Source organism: Passer montanus, unplaced genomic scaffold, assembly GCF_014805655.1.
Source record: "Passer montanus isolate IOZ18808 unplaced genomic scaffold, ASM1480565v1 scaffold4, whole genome shotgun sequence".
Classification (NCBI taxonomy): domain Eukaryota; kingdom Metazoa; phylum Chordata; class Aves; order Passeriformes; family Passeridae; genus Passer; species Passer montanus.
In genome coordinates, this window is record NW_024368818.1 from 15,523,066 (window position 1) to 15,545,558 (window position 22,493).

At 38.6% G+C, this 22,493-nt stretch overlaps 1 protein-coding gene across 28 annotated transcripts in view; it reads right to left on the reverse strand.

Annotated features, from left to right (window-relative positions):
• The window catches only part of DLG2 (discs large MAGUK scaffold protein 2), a 982,417-nt gene that overhangs the window by 306,456 nt on the left and 653,468 nt on the right, over positions 1 to 22,493 (reverse strand). For all 28 annotated transcript variants that reach the window (XM_039718578.1, XM_039718592.1, XM_039718586.1 and 25 more), the window contains one exon: positions 16,389 to 16,513. In XM_039718578.1, coding sequence (XP_039574512.1) covers positions 16,389 to 16,513 — 125 coding nt within the window. The remainder of the gene's footprint in view (positions 1 to 16,388; positions 16,514 to 22,493) is intronic.

The window sequence follows — 22,493 nt, forward strand, 5'->3', positions numbered from 1 at the left end:
TAAAGGCACTATTTGAAGTATTGAATCTAACCTATGCTTCTAACCTATTGAATCTAACTTATGCTTCTAACAAGAACAGAATTATCTTTACTTCTGAGGAAATTAAATAAGGACTAAACCCACAATGTTTCATTTCTGAGAGAAAAACATCATCATTCAAGCCTCTGAATCAATGGCATTATTCTATTGCACTGAAATAAATTCAATAAAATATAATTAGCTTTTCCCCAATGATGCTGGCCTGGTGCCATCCCAGCTCTTTGTGTTCAACCTCCACCAGGTTCTTTCATAGTCTATAAATGTAGGATTAAAACCTCACCTGCATCCTGCTTCCTTTGTCTCCTCTGCACAGTCTAAATAAGCTTTCCAGAGGAGAGTCTACACCTTCTTGGCTCATCTCAAACAGAAACTAGCCCTCATTGCAGCCCCCAGGCATACTCAGCATAAATATTGGATAACCAAGCAAAGCAGTCTCCTGCCTGTTCCTGGCTGCAGTCGCCCTTGCAGCAAGTCTTCAGAAGTGAGAGTCAAAAAGCAATCACCTCAACCAAGCACAAAGGCAGCTGTGTGTGCCTGTGTGTGCAAAGACAGGAACTAAGCTCTTGCACAGCATTTCCCTGAGTAGATTTACCCAGGCAGATGCTTTCTCCCCTTGCAGTGGCAAGCCAGCTTCAGTCCGTTGGCCCTGGGAGCCCCAAGGTTGGTGGATGGCTGAGCTAAGCCTTGCTGAAAAGCAGGGTGTGCTGGCTCAAGCCCAGTGCAGTGCTTCTGCAGCCTCACAACTCCTATCAGCAACTGGAATCATTATCATCCCAGAGACTGAAATAAAGAAAAAACCTCATAAAATGTTTCTCATTTAAGTATGTGTGCAGATTTTACTACAATATAAAGGAAACCCAGTCTGTCCTATAGCACACTACCTGCGTTCAGCCCACAACCTCCAAACCCAGTAAGGTTTTGGAGAGGGACCTGAAACTGTATTGGTTACCCCCACAGTTCACTCCTTTGAATATTTTCAGTAATTTGGGTGTAGAAAATAGCCATTTATTCTTTCAAGTGAAAGTGATCTCTTAGTAGAGTCCTGCCTAAATGGCAGAAGGTAAAAGATGTGGAAGAGCACCAGAAAAAGCCTGCCTGTGCAGATTCAGCTCACTCCCTCTAGATCAGGGCAGTCCCAGTCACTTTTCCAGTTCCCATATCCAGGGACAGGCTAACTTCTTGACCTCCCAAAGTTTGCATGAGAAATAAAAAAGTACAAATGAAATACCTCCTTTGTATACCAGGAGTCTAATGATGGTTTTGGAGCTAAAAGTGCCTACAATAATGCAGTCAAGAATTTCAGATCACATCCAGGGAGGCTATAGGTCCTACAACCATGATCTGCAGGTATCCTACCAGCAGACTTTGAGCTTTATTTCACTTCCAAAACAGAGACTGAAGCTTGACTGTCAGGGAATAACTCAGATTTTAGGAAATACTTCTGAATTTCAGAATATGTTATTGCTTGAAATGACTGTGTTTCCATACCCTGTTAGAGACACGACCTTGCTGAGACCTGAGACACAACCAGTACAGCCACAGAACTGTCATAAGACATTTACATTGCTTGTCCTTTGCTGCTGCTTTAGTTACCCACAGATTTCTTTTTAAACAGCCTCTTAATGAAATGCCAGTGTATTAAAGGGTTTGCATAACAGTCACTGAATTTAAAACCCAAGTGACTGGCTACAACATCAGTAAAAATATTAGCAGAGCACTTCCTTATCATATACGGCGTCTCTTTATCCCTCTCCTTGTGTTTCATTTATGACTCTAAGTTCTATTTTTGAAGTTGTAAGTCAGAAACAGACGGCATACTGCACTATATAATTAGGAATGGAAAAGTCCCTGCAGCCTTTAGACTCTTAGAAGAAAATATATTTAGAAGCTTGAATATGTTCCTATTCACACAGTTTCAATAGAGGATGCATCAGCATTTCCTTTTTTTAAAATCTCTCTCTTTTTTTTCTTAAAGGCCTTAAACTCAGCTGTAAGACTACACTCCAGACACAAAATTGGCTAAAAAGCAGTTTATTTATTGTTTAAAGGACTTCGGATCCTTTCTGCACTCTGCTTCTGAGAACTTCCTGGACAAAGCTGGGGCTCCCTCTGAGTTAACCTTTTCTGCCACCCCAAAGAGATGCTTTTGTCCTTTTAGGTGGAATGTCTTTGGAATGCCTTTATCACAAGGTGTCTGTTTTTTTTGGAGTGTATATATATATATATATATATATATATATATACACACATATATATATATATACATATACACACACACACACGCACACCTCTTGGCTGAAAATATTCCCCAACCTAATATCTGGAATCTGACCTCAAACACACATCATGTTACATCAAAAGTGGCACAGTGAAATCCCATGCAGAGACATCCAAGCCAGCACAGACACTGACAGAGTAAAACTAGAGTAGAAATGCAGCCAGATCCACATCTTCCATACGTCTACAGCCAATTACCACAGGTAAATGGCAATATAAATGCAGCTCTGCAATGCTGAGCTCATTTAGCACTACCTTGAGCTCCTGCACATCCTGACATGCAGTGATTGATTTCAAGAAGGGACCATTAGTGGCTCCCAACAGGAAGAGAAATAGAAAAGAGAGCAGTCACAAACCTTTAGTACAAAACCCTGTTCAGTAGATGAAAAGCTTGGCCCGTGGCAGCAGGATTGCTGCAGGCACACAGCGAGGCAGCAAGGCAAGACAGCAAGGAGAGCTGCACTGGAGCTGCCCTGCTGAACCTTCTGACCACATCCCTTCCAAACACCCAGTGGCTCACACCGAGATCCAGCCCTTGGCCTAATGGAGACAGTGCTGCCCCTATGGCCAGAAGGATCCCGCTATAGGGAAGCTCGGAGCTAAAATGTGTGGGATAAGGTGTTCACTCATCTGAAAGATAAAAGCTACATAAAGTGATAAACCAGAGCAGGGCTCCATCTAGTCTGGGGTTTCTTTTCAACTGTGGCCTTTAGCAGATGGTAAAGGAAAAAAAAATATTAACACAATATTTTACCCAGAATACATTTTCAGCTTGGACTTTCATGAGCCAAAACCACTTTTTTTTCTTATTTTTTTTCCAATTAATATCCCTGGATAATTTCTTTTACACTAAGTTAGTTAACCTTTTTCAAAACTCATGAAAACTCAATATTCCTAGTGTTTTTAATCAATGAATCTCACAGCTTTGCTACATTAAAAATTCTCCTTGTGCTTATTTCAACTTTCTGTTTATTAGTTCAATTTAATGTCCCAAAAATTGTTTTGGTAGGACAGCAAACAGAGGTTCTCTGGTCATCATAATCTCCTACATGTAACACCTGATTTTTCATCCTAAAGGGGCTTGCTAGACAAGCTCTTCAAGCCAAAGGCATATAGCTGAACTACTGGTAACACTGATTTAATTTCAGAGATGGAAACACCACCACTCATCTTTCTATATATCTGAATGCCTCTTGGCTGTAATACCTACAGATTTACAACTGAACTCTGAAATAAAATGGAAAGTTAAGGTCAATTTTTTCTATAATCCTTTTTTCTTGACAAAAATGGCATTGGTTTGTGCTGAAAAAATTTTCCAGTTAAGCAAAAAAAACCAAAAAACCAAAATCTGATAAGTTTTGAATGAAAACAAAATTGAATAAGCAAAAAGATTGAGCAGTCAGAGAAACAAAAATGAAAACAACAATCTGCTGTCTCCAATATCATCTCAGAAAAACACTTTCATTTCCTGTTTCCATCACTGAAACTGTTGCACTTTGTGTAGGTAATGCTCTCTTTAGATTGCAGTCTTAGTATCCAATTCCTAAATTCTAAATCAGCTCCTCAAAAGGGAAGCAACCTCAATAGTAAGATGGCAGAAATTCTGCCTACTGCTTTGACCTGATGAAATCTTTCCATACATTACAGAAATTTACAAGAGCACACAGCAACTGGCCCTGGGCACATAGGAACAGGCCATGGCTTCAAACTGAAAAAGAGTAAACTTAGATTAGATATTGAGAAGACCCTTTGGAAACACCCTTTACTGTAAGGGTAGCGAGGTGCAGGTTGCCCAGAGAAGTTGAGGATACCCCACCCCTGGAAGTGTTCAAGGCCAGGCTGGATGGAGCTCTGAGCAACCTGGTCTAGTGAAGGTGTCCCTGTCCATGGCAGGGGGGTTGGAATTAGAGGTTTTTTGGACCTTCCAATCTAAACCATTCAACGATTCTATGTGATGAAGTCTAACCACCACAGTAATGTAGGCAGGTCCATCTAAGATTGCTGCTGAGCAGTCCTCAGGGCATCCATAAAGAGGAGACCCCGGTCCACAGCCTCTACCTGGCTTTCAAAACACCACACTCACTGCAAGGTTGCTCTGGCCCAAGTAACCTTTACTTGTCTTTAAGGAAGTGAAAGAACCTTGAGAGGAAAAAATAAAATACACTGATTTCACAGCCCCTCCAGTTCAGCGGTCTGAGTAGTCCTCTGGAAGCTGGGGCCTCACATTCCTCAGAGAGAAGACACTGAATGCAGGTTCCTTCAGAAGGTGATTTTTGCCGCTACTTTTGTGAATGAAGGCAGCCCCGATTTGCTCTTTCCCTTTGACACTTAAAAGTAATGTGGACCTAATTTTGTACCAAAAAAATGTTTGCTCAGCTTCAGTATAATATTCTTAACTCTTCCTAGACCTGGAATTTGAAGATAGCAAAATTTATGCAGTGATGCAGCCCAGCACTCCATTGAGAAATGATCGCAAGGGCAACAGAAACTATTAATAACCTATTAAAAAAATAGGTTATTTAAATTACTACAAGCCAAATAAAGAAACAGTGTAATTTAAATATGCTGACACATGCACTGAAAAGTTTTAAAAATGTACTGCTGCCAAATGCACTATTTGTATTTTAAATTATTTATGAAAAAAACCAACCAAAAAACAAACAAAAACACCCCCCAAAAAACCAACTTGGTAAGGAGATTCAAAGCAATTTTTAGCTGTAGGAAGGAATCTCTTACCAAAATGTCAAAATTAATACCATGCAATGAGCATTCATATAATTTAAGAAACTTCAGCTTCAAATAATAGTATTTCTTATGAAAATTATTATAATAATAGTGTCACAATATTGATTTCTAAATCAATATTAATTTTGAAATTCGGTACAATATTGACTTGGTATTATTTCAAATCTACTCATAAAGACAGAATGCAAGATGGTCAATAGTATTCAGGCACTAAAAATGTCAGTAAATTCTAAATCAGCTCCAAATGTAATTCTCTAAATCCTCGCCACTGGAAAAAAAAAAAAAAAACAAACCAAAAAAAACAAACAACCCATGCAGATAAAATTTCTCATATATCTACTTGATGGCTGAGCCAACAGCAACACTAAAAAGAAGTGCCATTCTTTCTGTGTCTGCTAAAAATCTGAGAGGTTAAAAAAGTTTCACATACAAGCACCATGCAGTGCAAGGAGAAAAGCAAAAGCCCACTCAGTCTGAGGCCTCCCAGAAGAGCTGCATCTCCTAATGCACACTTTGAGCATGGGGAGTAGTTATTAACTAATAGTAGCTCATCTCATGGGGTGTAGCTATATGGGCTTGAGGGGAGGAGCAGCTTACACCCATTCAATTTGCACACAGACTCAAGCATAAACTTCTAGAATAAAAGTCCAATTTAAGTATATCTACAGCAGGAGGACCTCTTCTTTCATAATTTATTTTCCTTTATCACAAACATTCTGAAAGCAGAATGATATCCTGTCACTGTATAATGATTTTGGAGGTACAGATGTTCTAAATCATTTACAATGAAATTTTTTCTGTGCCATCAAGGTCTCAGTTATTGCTTGGCCAGAATAACTCAAGGCAAATTAACTCTCTTGCTAGGTAAGCCACACCTGTGGTAATTTTGTACAGAGTTTATGATCTTACACTTCCCACATTATTCATTTTAAAATGTCCTCTGCATAATTAGCATCCTCTTCAAACAGAGTTTTTGGGACTCCAATACACAAACATACGTCAAGGTAAAGCAGCTGGGTTGGAAATGAACCAGACATACAAGTATAAAAAACAAATCAAAACAATTATCCAAACGTGGAAGAAAATTTTGCACTTTGCAGACCTGATTCCCACCTCAACTTAGTGGAAATTAAGCACAACTTTACGAAAGGCAAAAGATTTGCAGCAGTGCAGCACAGACACAGGCACAAGGAGACTGAGGCCAGCAGCTCCACCAGGTAAGACCTGCAGACACTGCCCAGGCAGCAGCCCCAGCCTGCCCACAGAACTGTATTTAAATGTCTGTGCTCCATGGCGAGTTCATGGCGGCAAGGGGATGGCTGAGGAAGCAGACAGGGAAGCATGGGCAGGACAGAGCAGGAAGAGGAGGGGGCATGTGAAAGGTGGGCAGGATGCTGGGACTGGTAGGGGCTCCATAAGCATTCTCTTAAATGCACTCAAACTTGTATCAAATTTTCTTTATTAACCTCTTGCAAGATCTATAGGAACCAATGTTTACTTTTTATGTTCCCCTCCCCCAAAATATTCTCCCACCCTGCATTTCTTTTCCCTCTATATTTCTCATCCACCTCAATCCTCAGTTTTGATATCCTTTGCTCTTACCACATTTTTCCATTCCTCTGTCGGTTCTCTAACTCCCAAGTTATCCTCAGTCTCTCTGCGTCTTGTCTCCTGCCACTGCCATGAACGATGCTTTCCTTCGGAAACTACTCCTACCAGCAACTGCGTGCTGGAACTCCCAGTACATCCAGCCCCTGCTGCTGGCTCGGCTTGATCCGGGTGGCTCTGGCAGCCTCTAATGGTGGCCAGAAGGAAAATTCCTGCTTACAGGAAAGGAGTCATATCTGCCCATCAACAGCTGAGGCCGGAGTGGAACAGTGGAGAGGTGAAGGATGAGCAGAAGAAGGCGTAGGTAGCTGTGGGGTGTTGTGAGAGGAAGGTGTTGGGATAAAGGAAAGGGAAAGAAAACAAATCTCTGTAAAGACCAGGATGAATGAGGGCATCAGGAAGCAGCCAAACTCCTCCCAGCTGCAGGGCTGCTTGGCAGGTACTGGAAAGCGCCGCGGGCCAGGCGCTGTAGGTGTGGTAGAAGGCAGGGACAGCTCTGGCTTCACAGCCCTGACTTACCCTCGGAGCTCTCCGGTCCGGCTGTCCCCAGTGCCACGGGAATGGCAGCACTCGGGGCCAGGCTGTGGCATGTCCAGCCAGGGGACAGCCAAGGTGCTCACTTGGGACCAAGGTGATCTTTGCCTGCTGAAGGCACTGACCTGCTCAGCTGCTCCTCAATACAAGTTAAAATCCTCCCAGCTGACAGCAGCAGAGTCTGCAGCACGTTCAGGTTTGTGCAGGAAAACCAGTTACAACAGATAAGCCAGGAGGCAATCCCAGGTTCAGGATTTTTACAAGTACTTTTCATCTGGGGCTCTCAAAGGGCTTTGCAAATATGAACTCGTTTTAGCTTCACAACAACCCCCGTGAGGCAAAGATAATGATCACTGTATCCATTTTACAAATGGGGAAACTTGAGCACAAAAGAAGAAAAGTGTTACCAAAGATCAGGCCCAGCAAGTTGAGCACAAAATGAGCAGCACTGTGCTTGCACTGACAAGCAGAAAACCCTCCCTCCTGCTTAGGTGTGATTGGAATAGCTATTCCCAACATAGGTGCAGCCTTAAAACGAATGGAGGAGGAGAAAACACGTTGTTCAAGTTCAGTAAGAACCTCCACCAGCTTCAGAGCATCAGTACCATTAGGTTGCACACAACATAGCTGCAACTCAGAGTAGAGTGGAAAAAGGTACCCCACAGAGAAAACACCAAGCTTGTCTGTGTTGCTGTGATTTGGAGTAACACACAGCCTGGCATGACATGAGTAGCACATCAAAACAAAGTTTTCCTACATCTTGTAAGTTTGACACTGAAACTCCCATATTCTGAGGAACCCTTGCTCTAACAGCTGCAACAAAAGTGCAGTAAGGAATGTAACATGTATCATCAGAAAATATGGCTTGGCTAAAGTCTGAAAGTCCAAATTCTTTATGCAAACCACAGCCAGGAGTTTTGACAGAGTATGAACTGCCTCACCAGGTATTAGTGGTTTTGACTGTCAGAAACAAAAATGTTGACTAAGTTTTTTCTTAGAAGATTTAAAATCAGATCTTTGCTGCTTAAAAAGAACTTTTTTTTTTTTATGGTCACTCAAGTCAGTTTATTTTTTCATCTAAAATATTATTTTCAGGTTTCATGAAAATTGAAAGAAATGAAAAATTCAATAGCACCCTAGAGTGTTACACTGTTGAGTACAGGAAGAGATACGAAATATTTTTGCCTTGACTAATACTAGAGCACTGAAAGCTGATGATTTCTAATGTATGCAACCACAGAAAGCTTCTTCCAGATGAATTGTCACTGAGCTATTTAAACTCGTAACTGCAGTATTAGTGCAAACATGATGAAATAATCACTTGGATTTGGCTGCATGATGCTGTTCTGCTACTGCAGCACTCTGGGGCGACTGTAATTCAGGCAGGATGGGTAATAAAAGAACTCTTTGGAGAGAGACCTGTTAACCAGTTCAGTACCATTGCATGGAACTTCTAGTGCAATGGGCATTACATAATCTAGAGTCCTAGTACCATGCTAATTAGCTTAAGTGTTAGTCACAAGCAGTGGAATTCAATCAGTGTAAAAACAGTTCAGAAATGTATGGGGGAAGGTACTGATGCTCTGTGTTACAAAATAAAACTTCTATAAAAATGTCCATCACCAATGTCTACAAAGAGGTTCCTAAAATTCATCAGTTTCAAATACCACAATCCCGAGAGGTACCTTTTATTACTCATTAACTTCTATTCTCTTTGCCTGACAATTCAGCTGTTAAAACATAATTTTACTTTCCTTGTATCTCATAAAATAATTTTTACAGCCTACCACGTTATTTTCAAAATAGGAAAAGCATAATATAAATTATGATAAATAATAAAGTATAAACCAATTCAGAGACATACTGGGGACCTGCAATATTGAACAAAGAATGCAAAATTCACATAGGAAAAAAAGAGAAAGAAGGATTCAGCCAAAAAAAAAATGAAGTGGTGCAGACAACAGAGAACAAAATTACGTGGTCCAGTATTCCATTGATGGTAAGACATATAAGCTGTTTACTTAAAACGTGAGCCATGGTAAGACATGTTCAACTTTGAAAATAATGTATGAAAATCAGATTTGGATTTTGTGACCTGGCTTTTTCATGTAGATCGCCCGTGGTAATTATTTTTTTTTCTCAATTCCATGGTAGCTCAAAAAAGATACACACAACTACACAGACAAACAGATTTAATAAGATCAAATTTCCTAACACAAACCAGGACAGAGTGAACAGTCAATATTTCATGATCTAATTTATGACTGTCTGCAAAGCAAGCATGTTTTGCCTAATAGGGTGAATGCTTCTTTATTAACTTACTGCTAAATTATGTACTGAACTAATAGCATTGTCAGAGGCCTGTAAACAGTGCAGATATGAATCAGTGTTTTGTGGCAGCACCGTAATTATAACAACATCCTGAACAAGCCATGTGCCATTGCAACGTGCATAGACCTGGTACTGATAGGCTTAGTACAGGATCAGAAGTTAACAGGAACTTAAGGCAACTAATCACAAAGCAGACACACTCCTGTTTTGATATATAAGGATGGTGAAATAAAGCCAGTTCCCAAGCTGTATTAGAGGCACATGACATGCTTGTATAGAACATGATGTGGGAAGGGCTCTTCACATTAATCTGAAAAGGCCTCATAGCATCATTCTCAATTCAGTTTTTAGCAAGCAATCTAGAGCTACAAATGGACACCAATGGCCAACAACTGTGTGCCTGTTGCTGGAAAGATCTGGGCTTCAGTGTTTCTCAATTCCACTTTTCAAGCTTTGAATTAATAGCATGAAATGAATTTTTCCTCTCTGTTTCATTTTAGTGAAACACAGACTTATTTTTACATTTTGATCAGAACACAACCTTTTTTTCCCCCTACAAATATCCATGAGAAAGGGCTTTCAGAGTTCCTCTCTTGCTACATATAGCTACCTAAATTTATAATCTTTGACACTTCACTAGCAGGTTAGTAGACAACTAAACAGAATACCAATCTAATTTGTTTAGAGACTTTGCTGGTAGGCATATAACTGAAGCCTTTAAGGCACAGAAACATGAGAGAAGGAATCACTACTCTATTCCAAGCTTTCTCCCTGATTTACTGAATGACTGAAGGCAAGTTATTTTGCTTCTTGTCTCCTGCCATTAGCACTTGTGTAACATTCCTCTCTTCACACCAAATCACTTTGAGATAGGAGGAAATCCAATGAGGAAAACTGGCAAGGTGATGGTAGAGCAACATAGCATGCCATAGCAGCTTTTCAACACAAAACCTTCTAGCAATCAGTAATTTAAAAAAAGGAAAGATACATTAACTAAGGAAAGATCAATGCACATCATAGGTTAAAATGTTAACCTAACAGCATGGGTTAACATTTTAACCTATGATGTTCAGCTAGGTGGGGCTACCAGCGCTGTTTCTGATTAGTCTGCCAAAGGTAACTCTCAATTGATCTGATTTTCTCAACCTGTTGAAGTTCTCCTTACAAATGTCCACATTCTTAAGGAAAAACAATTGATAGGTTCACAAATGGGAAGAGACTGGAAATCAGTTTCCTAGATGAAAGAATGAAGGAAGCAGCCTTAGGTCTGGGCAGCTAACCAGGGCAATGTGCATCCCCCCAGGCACAACCAGTTTCTGCCCTTGGACTCAGCCCCCGTATGAACTATCAACCCTCTTTCCTCTTGAGTACAGCTCAGGCTTAAAAACCAAAGTAACCAAAAAAACCTCTGGTACAATCCTTGAAAGTCAAGCTCAAGAATGTCCAAATCTATCTCAAAGTCTTGTGAATTAACTGATTCATATTCTGTCACATATGCAATAACTGACTTTAGTATTACAGGTTCAGTAAGATTCCTGTGACCAAATGATTGGTATAAAAAATAAGATCTGAATTCTTGTTCTATGCAAGATTGTTTTATTTACTTTTTTAGATACTACCACCTTTTAAAAGTCACATTTTCAAATTTGTCTTTTCAAGAAGATATTTTTGATAGCAATACATAAGGAACTCATATGACCCTCTCATTCCTGTAGAGCAAGAAAGCTTTTTGAGAAAGCTATCTCTACCATGAAATCAAATTTAGACTGCGAGAAACTATAATCAACAAGAGTGATTCTTGACTCAAAATAGTTTTGATTTGTGATTGCTAAAAATATATTAATATCTTGTGAGTCTGTGCTCTTTTAAACTTGATCATAATTGAAAGCTTTGCATTATTATTTTAGTCATTTTCTTCCCCCAATAAAGTTCTGCCACTAAACTGTGCTTCTAATTCCATAAGCTGATCACTCTTGTTCTCACAGAATGATGAATGGTGTTATATGTGTTGCCTTTTAGAAGCCAGAGGTTCACTTATGATCAATAAGCCAAAAGAAGTAACTACTGAATATTATATTGAAATTCTTTGTTTTATGTAGGCAACTGAAACAAACACTTTTATTTTCTCTGACACAAATGTAAATAAAACAAAAAAGGCACTGAGCCATAAGTACTGGAATTCTTTTTCTTCCAGAGAAGAAAAGTCCAAATTCAGTGCATCTTTATTAAAAAGTAGATGTTTGCCCGTGGACAACCAACATTAATGAGACAGAAGAAGTTTTTATGCATCAAAAGTCTTAAAAGATCAAACTGTTGAGAGAAATTCTCCTTCAACACAGTGGAATGACTGCTACTTTGAGAGAGTTTATGTTCTCTGTCTATCCCTGACTTGAAACTCCAATCTTCAGAGAAACATGGCATGAAGCATTCAGAGAAAAAAAAAAATCTCCATTTAGTTCTAAGTTTATTATAGTCCTGTTTAGATAAATAATTACATCTAAAATGGTTCTTAAAATTCCATCAAATATATATCAAATTATGTATTTTATATTATTTACTACATATAAACTTATACTATATCCATAGCTTTATTGTGCAAGATGAGGTGATAGTGTACTGACCTAAATGTCTGCTAAAATCTGAGTTGTGCAGTGTGATAACTCTCACACTTGTTCTACAGGCCAGGGCATTTCAGGGAGAGTAATACATAAACATATCCATTAGTACTTCCTTGAGGAGAGCCGATCACCCCTCTCTGGTGACCTGCAATAGGACATGAGGAAAAGGAATGAAGCTGCTCTGGGGAAATTCAGACTAGACATGAGGAAAAGGTTCTCCACTCAGACCATGGTTCATCCCTGGAAGAGGCTTCCCAGTGAAATGGTCGTGGCACCACACCTGACAGAGCTCAAGAAGCATCTGGACTATGCTCTCAGTTACATGATTTAGTTTTAGCAGTAGTCCTGAAGTAAGCAGGGAGTTGGACTCAATTATCCTGATGGGTCACTTCCAGCCTGAGATGTCCTGTGGTTATGTGCACCTCTGATTTTTGAAAGTTCAGGAAGTCTCTCAAAAAAGGGCATTTTTTTATTAAGATGAGTGAAGTCTAAAGTGGCTGATAATTATTGCCTTTTTTTAAGTGGAGACATGGGTCATGAAGTGATACAAACCTGCTCTATGCATTGTACCTGCTGTCAATAAAAGTATTGTTCCCCACTAAAGGAAAACCCCAGGAATTTAATCACCTTTGTTTCAGTCTCACACTCAGGTTTTATTCACAAGAGTAATCTGCAGATTTGGAGAACAATTCAGGCTGGAAGGGACCATTGGAGGTCATTCAGTCCAATCTCCTGCCCAAAGCAGAACCAAATTGAAAGTTCAACTATATACACTAGGAATTTATCCAGATTAATTTTGAACCTCTTGGAAAAGAGTTACATTAAAGAGATCTCGTTTGTCCTCAGACACAACTGGAAGTTTCCTTATTGCAACATGTGACTGTTGCTTCCAGTCATTTGTGCATCTCTGCTCACCTCAATGCTGGTCTTCAGTGCTGCCAGTGGACACTGCTGGCTGAGGCCAAATTTAAGAATCACAGTGTCATTTAAGTTGGAAAGCACTTCTTGAGAGCCCATTGTCAAACCGTCTCTGCTGAAGCAAGTTTACTTGCTTCAGATTGTCCAGGAACATGTTTAGTCAGGTTTTAAATGTCTCCAAGGGTGGATACCCCACAACTTCTCTGAGTTACCAATGTCCAGTAATCCTCACCAAAAAAAAGAGTTTCCCGATGATAAGATGAAACTTCATGTGCTCGTTGTCCATTGCTTCTTGCCCTGTCACTGGACACTACTGATAAAAGTCTGGCTTCATCTTCACTCTCTCCCATCAGGTGTTTATACCTGATATTTATGTACTTATAACTATACATCTACCACTGGAGAGTTATGCCATCGCAGGTGTGTAGCCATGATACTGGATGTAGCCATCCTTTGCTAGGATTCTTCTCGTATTCCAGCTGAGAAGCCTCAGGAAAGAAATGTAAACAATAACTCTTTGCTGCTGTGGAATGCAACAGGTGCATCTGTGACTGGTGCATCTTTGTTGTTCCTAATTAATGGCCAATCACAGTCCGCTGGCTCGGACTCTGAGAGTCCCGAGCTTTTGTTATCATTCCTCTCCTGTCCTTTCTAGCCTTCTGATGGATTCTTTTTTCTCTATTCTTTTAGTATAGTTTTAATATAGCATTTTAATATAATATATATCATAATATAATAAATCAGGCTTCTGAAACATGGAGTCAAGATTCAGATCTCATCACTCGTCCTGGGAGCCCCAGTCAGTTCAACCATACAGGTGCAGTAGGCTGCATTTGCTTTTGTTGGACTTGCGTGAAAATTCAGTTGACCTACTCCTCCCCTGTCAACCCATACATTCATGTAAAATATTCCCAAGGGTCTGGAGCATGAAGTCAATTTCTTACAGGTTGCTTTCATAGTCTTGCTGTTTGAAGAACTTCACTCACCTAAGTCAGATCAAAGGGACGTCATGTAAAATGCAGTGGAAGTGATTTTACAGGCTTTTGTGATTAAAACCAGACAGCAGATATAGAAGCCAGTTCAGACAGCCCACACTGCTACATAATGTAGAGTATCTGCAGGCAGTGTGAAAGAAAAGCAGACCAAGAAAGTATATATTTTTCAGTCTATAAACACCAATCTCTCATTCTTAGGTAATTAAAAATTGGGCTTTTGATAAGAAAACTATGTTATCACTACCCTTAGTAGTTGTTACTGCAAGTTGTTAAGCTTTTGTTCCTACAGAGTGGCCCTAGCTGATAAACTCTGTTATGAAAAATTAATTATCATGTAATTCAGTGAAGACTGCCCCAGAATATGGCCCTTCAGTGGCATATCAGTAATGACCACTGATAACTACGTTTTCAGGCGTTCCTAAAAAGTGACAGAATTGTAACTTTGCAGCAAAGTAAAACCCATTTGCCAGATAAAACAAGGAAAGGAGGAGTCTTTCTAAAATCTGAGAGTAGGAAGAATGACCATACCAAATATATGCTTAAAACATTATGTAAGTTTTAGTAATAAGATAATTATACTTGTACTGCTAACCTTTTATTACAAAACACAAAGTTTGCCACATCTAATCTTGAAAACAATTAATGAATTGCCTTAGTATGCTACTTTTTGTGGGTTTAGAAGGTCTTTCCTAGATGTTTACAACACAATCATGAGCTAAATCTACAGTAGTTATTTAATACAGGGATGAGTTATGAAATATTTGATTTTTTGCAAAGATAGCAGAATACCACAATTGCTTCTGTCTTCTCAATAGCTTAAACTACAAAAGTTTTCATATGTAATTAAAATTTCTACCAAAAAGAAACCATTGTTTTTTTGCAGGGGATTCTTTTTTTTTAGTAGAAAGGTAGTTTCAGGTTTAAAACCCCTTTATGTTGTTCATCATGTCTAATTCTATAGCATGATTTCCAAACACTGCTGTTTCTTCATGCTGTGTTTTCCATGAAGCTCACCTGGCCCAATGCAGACATTTACAGTACAGATCAATACAGCTGGACTAGACAAAGGAACTCCTTTTCATTTGAGTCACCAATGAAAATATAGGCTCTTTTATTCTTCTGTTCTATTTTAGGCATTGACTTTAGGATGAGATGAATCACAACCTACAAATGCTTAGGCTTTTCTTGAGACTAGCTTAGAGGTAGATAGCTGCATTTTAGTCATAAAGTTACTTGGTATTAGTTCCATTCCTTTTACGTGCAATTTTAGTTAAAACTAAATTTTTCAGTCACTGCCAACCACCATGACTCTTCATCACTATCATAGTAAAAACAAAAAAATAATTTCCAAAATTAAATAATTACTGTAACATAAGAAATATCCCAAACCTGCTCTTTAAACTGGCCAATTCCTCTTTCTTTTAGCTTTGAATTAAAGGAAAAGGCTTCAGGAAAAACGTTGCTTCCATCTGGAAGCCTTTTTATGAATTTTAGACCATCTGTTTTTGGCAAAGGCTCTCAGAGCCAATTTCAGTGCTGAGACCATGAAAGCATCAAAATTTTTTCCCAAGTTTTTCCAGTTAAATTGGCTTTTTGGGAGCATTAGCAGGCTGCACAACCAGCAGTAAGGTGGCAGCCTCTGTGATAGATGGAAGCCTTTCTGCATTCAGTCCATAAGAAAAGACAAACACAAGCACTTCCTCTTGTTTAAGGAAGATGCTGCCATGTATTTGAGACCCCCATCAAGTGATTTGTATGTTTGTTTCAGAATCTAAGCCAGCAGACCACTCTGGAGATGACTCAAAACATACAGCACAGCCATCACATCCTCATGGAACAAAAAAAATGTTTGGAAACAGCAGTAAACACATCTCACTGCTGCAGCCAAATAACAGGAAGCATCTACAAATAGCTATGATTATTTAGAAATGGCTTTGTAGTTTGGGAAGTCTTGATAGCTTAATGCGTAAGACAAATGTGTAGTTCTTGAGTCATGAACACACAGAGGCCAGGCAGAGAAGACTTGCATGCTGATATTCAGGTTTCCTCCTGCTGCCCTCCATCTTACCTTTTGCACTAAAGTAAATACCTGGTACTAAGAAGGAGGTGGCCCATCAAATGTTCTCTATTATGCAGGATTTAACCACCCTTATCCCGTTGCTCTAAGCTCCTTCAATCAGCTGTCTTAGCAGAAAGGAGACTCCAGTCATGTCATTTGCTTTCCCTAACCCCATGAAAGATCCAGTTGGCATGTGGCTCCCAGAGAACAATTATAATAATTACACATTTTGTTTCCAAACACATGTAATAAGTTTGTTTTTACCTGAGTCTTCCATCCTCTGCTGCAGCTCCTCCTGGTATAATCTTAGTAATGAATATCCCAGGATCATCCCCAATGTGTGGGTTATCTGTTCCTCCAGCAATACTGAACCCCAGGCCAGAATTTCCCTGGAAAAAATATAAAAAATAAATCCATCACTCAGATGCTAGATTTCTACAGAATTCATTTGCATTGCATGAAAAAGGAACCTTGCTTCTTAAAGAAAGCACACTATTTGGCAACTCCACACTTGAAGGCAGGTGACTCAGTCTGAAAAAATTAATTGTCAGTTAAAGAACAGAGGCTGTGAACAGAAAGATTTCCTGGAGCTAATGACAGAGTTAATGGATACTCCTACAGAAACAGGATTTGACCTAAATTTGTTTTCAAAAGCAGTCACATAAATTAGCATCTGAACTCCAATATTAATTCATCCAAGTCAATGAGAGCTAGAGGCTAGAAACATTTCAGAGCTTTGAAAAAAGACTTTCAAAATGACTGTAATTTATACACAGAAACAGTGAAAAACATCTAACTCTGAAGTATTTTACTATACCAGTTTCTGTTGAAGACTGAAATGCCTCAAATACAAACAAACAAAAAAATCCACTAAACAAGAGTACTTCTTTCATCCTAGATCTGCTAGGACAAAATTTTTGAAAGATATTATAAGACACTACTCAATAATCTCACTTATTGTTTATACTATTTGTGAGAATATCATGAAAGGTACATAGATATGTACACACATACATGGTCTTGCAAATTAAGTCACTGTTTTTCACACACATTTCAAAACCACTATTCTAATTATTTTTTTGAATCATATATTGGTTATGCTTTTCTATATAAGTCAACCATAAGTACATGTTTTGTTTTGTTTTTCATGTGTGAATTAACTTTTTTCCCAAGGGATTCTTTCTTATTTATAAGAAGTTAGATGCAGGTTTAAGAACCCGTGATGCATAGGGAATGTTGTAAAATTCAATGCAATACGTGCTTCTTTAAGGGCCTCTCAGCCAAAAGTATTTTTAGCTAGGCATTTAGACTTATCACAGTGATATAACTGCACACATATTGCAGTATATGTACTGCAAATGAAGTATATTTAGGGCACTAAAATACTTTTCTTTCATTAGCTTCTCAGACTATTGGGTATTTGTTTCTTTTACTGCTGCTTGTGATCATGTATCTAGTTCTGTTCTAGTGAGGAAAGTTATTAATAAAAATGGCAGCTCCATACATTTTTTTCCTAAATAATTTAAATCAAATGTCATTTCTGCATTTTTCAACTGTACTTCAATGCACTCAAAGTGATGCATTTTGTGTGTGAAAGCCTACATGTTGCCTGCCTGCAGCATGTCAGATTCTGAATGCTGTTATCAGCATTCTGCATTCACAAGAGATGCAGTTCTCATTACCCAAGAGACGAACACGCAACGTGCAGCTCTGCTATCAGTGTATAATTGTGAACTAATTTATAATCCAAGGAAATGGATTTAGGACTGCACATATTGTAATGCTTCTCAGCCAGCTATAATGTGGAAATCATTATAGTACTGAAACACTCTGTATACATTTTCTGTAGTTAGCAAACACCTCCAGGCCAGCATTATAAATCTTTGATTTAATCTCCCTTTCATCATTAGGATCATCTCAGATTCAGGTTGTTCTCCCAACATTTTAACACAGACCTAATTATACAGCCGATTTTACAGTAACATGCACTCTCTAAATACTTTAGGAGTGTTTTTCTGAAATCCTTTCTATGTGTCATATTATTAAATAAGCTAACTGTCAAACACGAAAGAAAAAAGGACTACTTATACATACTTCAGGAAGCCTGGAACAAACTCCCTAAACATTAGTACAACTAAGGGCAAATTTCTAGAAATTTTGAGTAATACTTGATTTGCAATCAAAAAACCCCAACAAACCTTTAAAATAAAATAGTTGTGTTCATTCGTTATTAACTTCAAAGAGATTTAAAAATATGCAGCAATCTGTGTTTCTGAAAAGAGGTAGATTTTCAAGTCTGCAAAACCTAATTTTGATAGAAAAGGCAAAGAAGAGGACAACAACGACAAATCTGGGCATAAATATTAGCACAAGACACAAACAGCTACACCACAGTTTAAAAAAAATATATCTGAAGAGCTTTAAAAAACTATCAAAGCTTGTCTATTATGTGGTGTGTTCTTAATTGTTACAGTTTAACACATAAAATGCATTTGATGTTTTAGGTGGAAATATTTCTGTGCAGTTTTCCTTCTACTGTATCCTTTTCCCTGAACATTTTAGAGCTAAAAAGTGCTACAGCAATGCTGGCTGTAAGCAGCGATGTGCTAACACTGCTGCACACTTCTCAGGAGAATTACTGCTATTCTTGACATTTATCCATAAATGTGCATCTGTTATACTGCAAGACTGTTCTCATTCTACCCCTTAGGAGCAACCTTTTAAAAGCACAGTGTATCACTCCTCACTGGCACTTCTGTGTCTAGAAAATTTCAAGCAATTATTCTGGCTGTAGTCCTTGACTTGATCAACAGGATCTACAAGCTGTCAGGCACGAGCTGCCTTGACAAACAGATACATCCCTGCAAGGCTTTACTGCACCAGAAACTCGCCGCAAAAGTTAGGAGCAATTACACTTCTTTTTCCCCACTATGGTTTATGAAGGGTCTGCCTTGCCTGCATGGAAAAATCTTTGTACCTCAGATCAAAGCCAACAAGGCTAAAAGCATAGCTACAATCACTCATGGCTTTTTGAGAGCCTCGGTTTGAAAAATAATGCAATAGGAACATTCTGGTTAAGAGCTACTGTATTTCAGTTCTGAGCAGAAATACTGACATGCAGATCTCTCCTCACGCATCTCCATGCTCTGCATTCATGCAGGTTCTCCAGCATATTGTTGTTGTACTGAAATCTCATTGCCCTTGTCAAGCTGTAATTCCAAGTTCCAGTAAGTACTGTTTACTACTGCAATGCTTCCTGAACATTTCCACAAGGCATAGTTCCCCACCCTTTAGTTTTTGCACCTCCTTTGTCCCCATTCCAGAAAAAAAAAAAAAAAAAAAAAAGTGTATGGTAATTATCTTCACAGCTTTTCCAGGCATTTCTGTCACCCTCCCATTTCATGTGAACCAATGAAAATGCCATCCCGCAGCCCAAAACAACAACTGAACCATCACTTAGCCACAGCATTTTCCAAGGTGGAACATTCATGCTTTCTGTCATGCTGATTCATGTTTGGGAGTGGTTCCCCATAAATATCTGTCAAGTTAATTCACTGTACTCTTTCTACTCCAAGTCTTACATCCCTTGGATGCTTACAAAGCAAGTTAAAAATGAGCTCCGAGGCCTGGTGACAATGCAGATAAATACTTAATGAGAACTAATAGCAGCTGATAAAGAGGAGAAAAAGTCTTCCTCTTTTGGAATACTCCACTGATACTTCTTAATTGAGATTCATATTTAGGCCTTAATATGCTTGCCTGTTTTATTTCAGGATCCTTCAGCAGAAGAAATCTATGCAAAAATCCGAACACTTCAACAACTTGTTGAAGTTTGAACAAGCCTCAGACCTATAAACTTTTAATGGTATTGCTCAAACATCATAATTAGCATGTGCAAATATATACATATATATACACATACACAATTCTATAATTCTATATAAAGGTTCATATTCGAAGCATTTTGTTTTAATTCCTATTAGCTAAATTATCTCTTGACCTAAACCTTTCCATCTCTTTGTTCAAGCTATCAATTTCTACTACTATAAAAACCTCATATAATTAGTTACTGACTGTACCAAGAAAATTTGCATAAAACTGCACAGCAATAGATGTGATGAATGTACTTTTTAATTATTAGTTTAGTTTCTTACTACCTTCCCCACCTTTTGTTGCAAGGCTCCAGTCATGCACACAGACTGAAAAAAGGCTTAGCATAGCACAACATGCCCAGTTTGGCTTAAACTAAACATTGCCTCCTATTCATGCTGGATATCCCATGCTTCTCAGGGATTTACCACCAAGCTCAAATTTGTCCCTTGGCTCAGCTTTACTTTTCAAACACAGAAAATCAGGTCAAACTACCACATCAAAACAATTTCTTGCAGCCCAGCCCCTGAGGCCGCCTTCCTGCTCTCCTGTGAAGAGAAGGTCAGCACTTTGTCTTGAGGTTTATTACACCTGCCTGCCTCCTTTATGACTTTCTCAAATAGGGCTTTGCATGCCACAAGGACCATCTGAATTCTTTATAGCTCAGCCCGGGCAGAGAAGAGTCCTGACTGTATTTCTGCTGGCCCTGGGGTGGCAGACAACCTCTGACAGCCACACAGGATGACTGCAGATGATGGTGTTACACCTTCTCCTAGCACCGAAACACAACACTTGGGGACAGAATAAGATGACAGATTATTAACATGCCAGGGAAAGAAAATAAAACGTGTAAGTTTGAATCTCTTCCCTCAAGACTGTTATACTTACAAATAAGGATCACAAAAATAAATAAGAACCCTCAGCAGGTACTGGTTTTGGGTAGCCAGAAGGCCTAGAGACCAATCCTGCTTAGCCTTCCATCTTGTGTTCTCCCATTACACCCTCTATGAGCAGCCATATATCAGGCTGCAGCCTTTTTATTTTCTCAGTAGTTGACAGAAGTGCTCCACATTCTTCTGTAGGAACAGAGTTTAGCCAAGAGCTACTGAAGTTATTTTCCCATGATATTGCAGTTCAGCATGGATGATAGCCTTCACTAAAATTCTACAAATTATTTTGTCCTTATTGTGTCTCATTTGTCTCTTTTCTCCTCAAGAAAGTTTGACTAAGAATGATGCAAATTCATTCAGTCTTTAAAAAAATCATGGATGAATTAAGTCCAGAAGGAGAAAGAATTTCAGAAACGCATATCAAGAGCAGACTGAGTACTTCGGTGAAAAAGGGATTGCATTTTACAACACAAATGACTTGTATTTCACCATATTAAACAGGCTTACCACAATCAAAAGGAATTTTTTTCTACATCAAAATGATCTCTATTTAAATTTCTTTTAAAATCTAATCAATAAGGTGACAGCAGAACTCACATAGATGCTTTCTGAATGAGTTAATTACTTTAGTGCACCTAAAATAATTTGTCAAAATCCTATGAAGTGACATGATTTTGAAAATCTCTAGCATCCAAGTAAGAAAAAAAAATAGTTGAACTTCACAGAATTAACTTAACTATTGCTGCAACCTCACCCTGACACTGCAGCATATCAGGAAGTCATCAGAGTTTCAGAGACCATCAGTCAGTGTAAAGTCTAAGACGGAGGGAGTAATTGTATTTCCCAAAATGGTTTCCAGCATTTGAAAGCTGTTTCAGGTGACAATACATAATCCCAAAGCCTCTATTACTTAAATGATCTTTTAATTTTGGTGTTTAATATTGGTTCCCCACCCCGGTTTAAGGGGTTTTTTTCCTGTACACTTCCTACCTCTACTCTGGTGTTCACAGCCAAATTTCTGGAATATTTTCTTTTACAGATGACTTTAAAGTATGAATTGCTGCCTAAACTTGCAGGTTTGGTCAGAGCAAGTTTAGTCAAGAGAATGCCCGCAGAATGATAGCTGACTCATTCCCAGATTCCTAAAGACACACTATTTTTTAAATTGTCTTCTATCGTTACAGTCGTTAAAGACCTTATCAACTTTGTTACTGGTGCTCCTTAAAAAGTTGTCTGGTGCATTTTACAATGGGAATTATCCTTCATCTTTTCAAGAGCACTCATCATCTCTAGGTTCAGAAAATACTAACCTTTCCTGAGTCTAAGCAATGCTGTTTTTATCTTGCTTATGTAAAATTTCAAAATACTTAAATACAAAGATAAGCTACATCCTGTGAAGGCAGTGTATGCTTGGCATTAGTTTGTTAGAATTTTGTAATTTCACATACAAGCATGAAAATGCTAAAGCTTTTCAACTTTGGCTACTACAGTCAGGGTGTTTTTTCACCCTGTAAGGCACACTATTCTGATATAGTGTTGGTTTAGAAATTATGCTTTTTTTATTAAAAAAAAAAATTTGGTTTTGCTGTTCAAGTCTTCTAATGTAGCA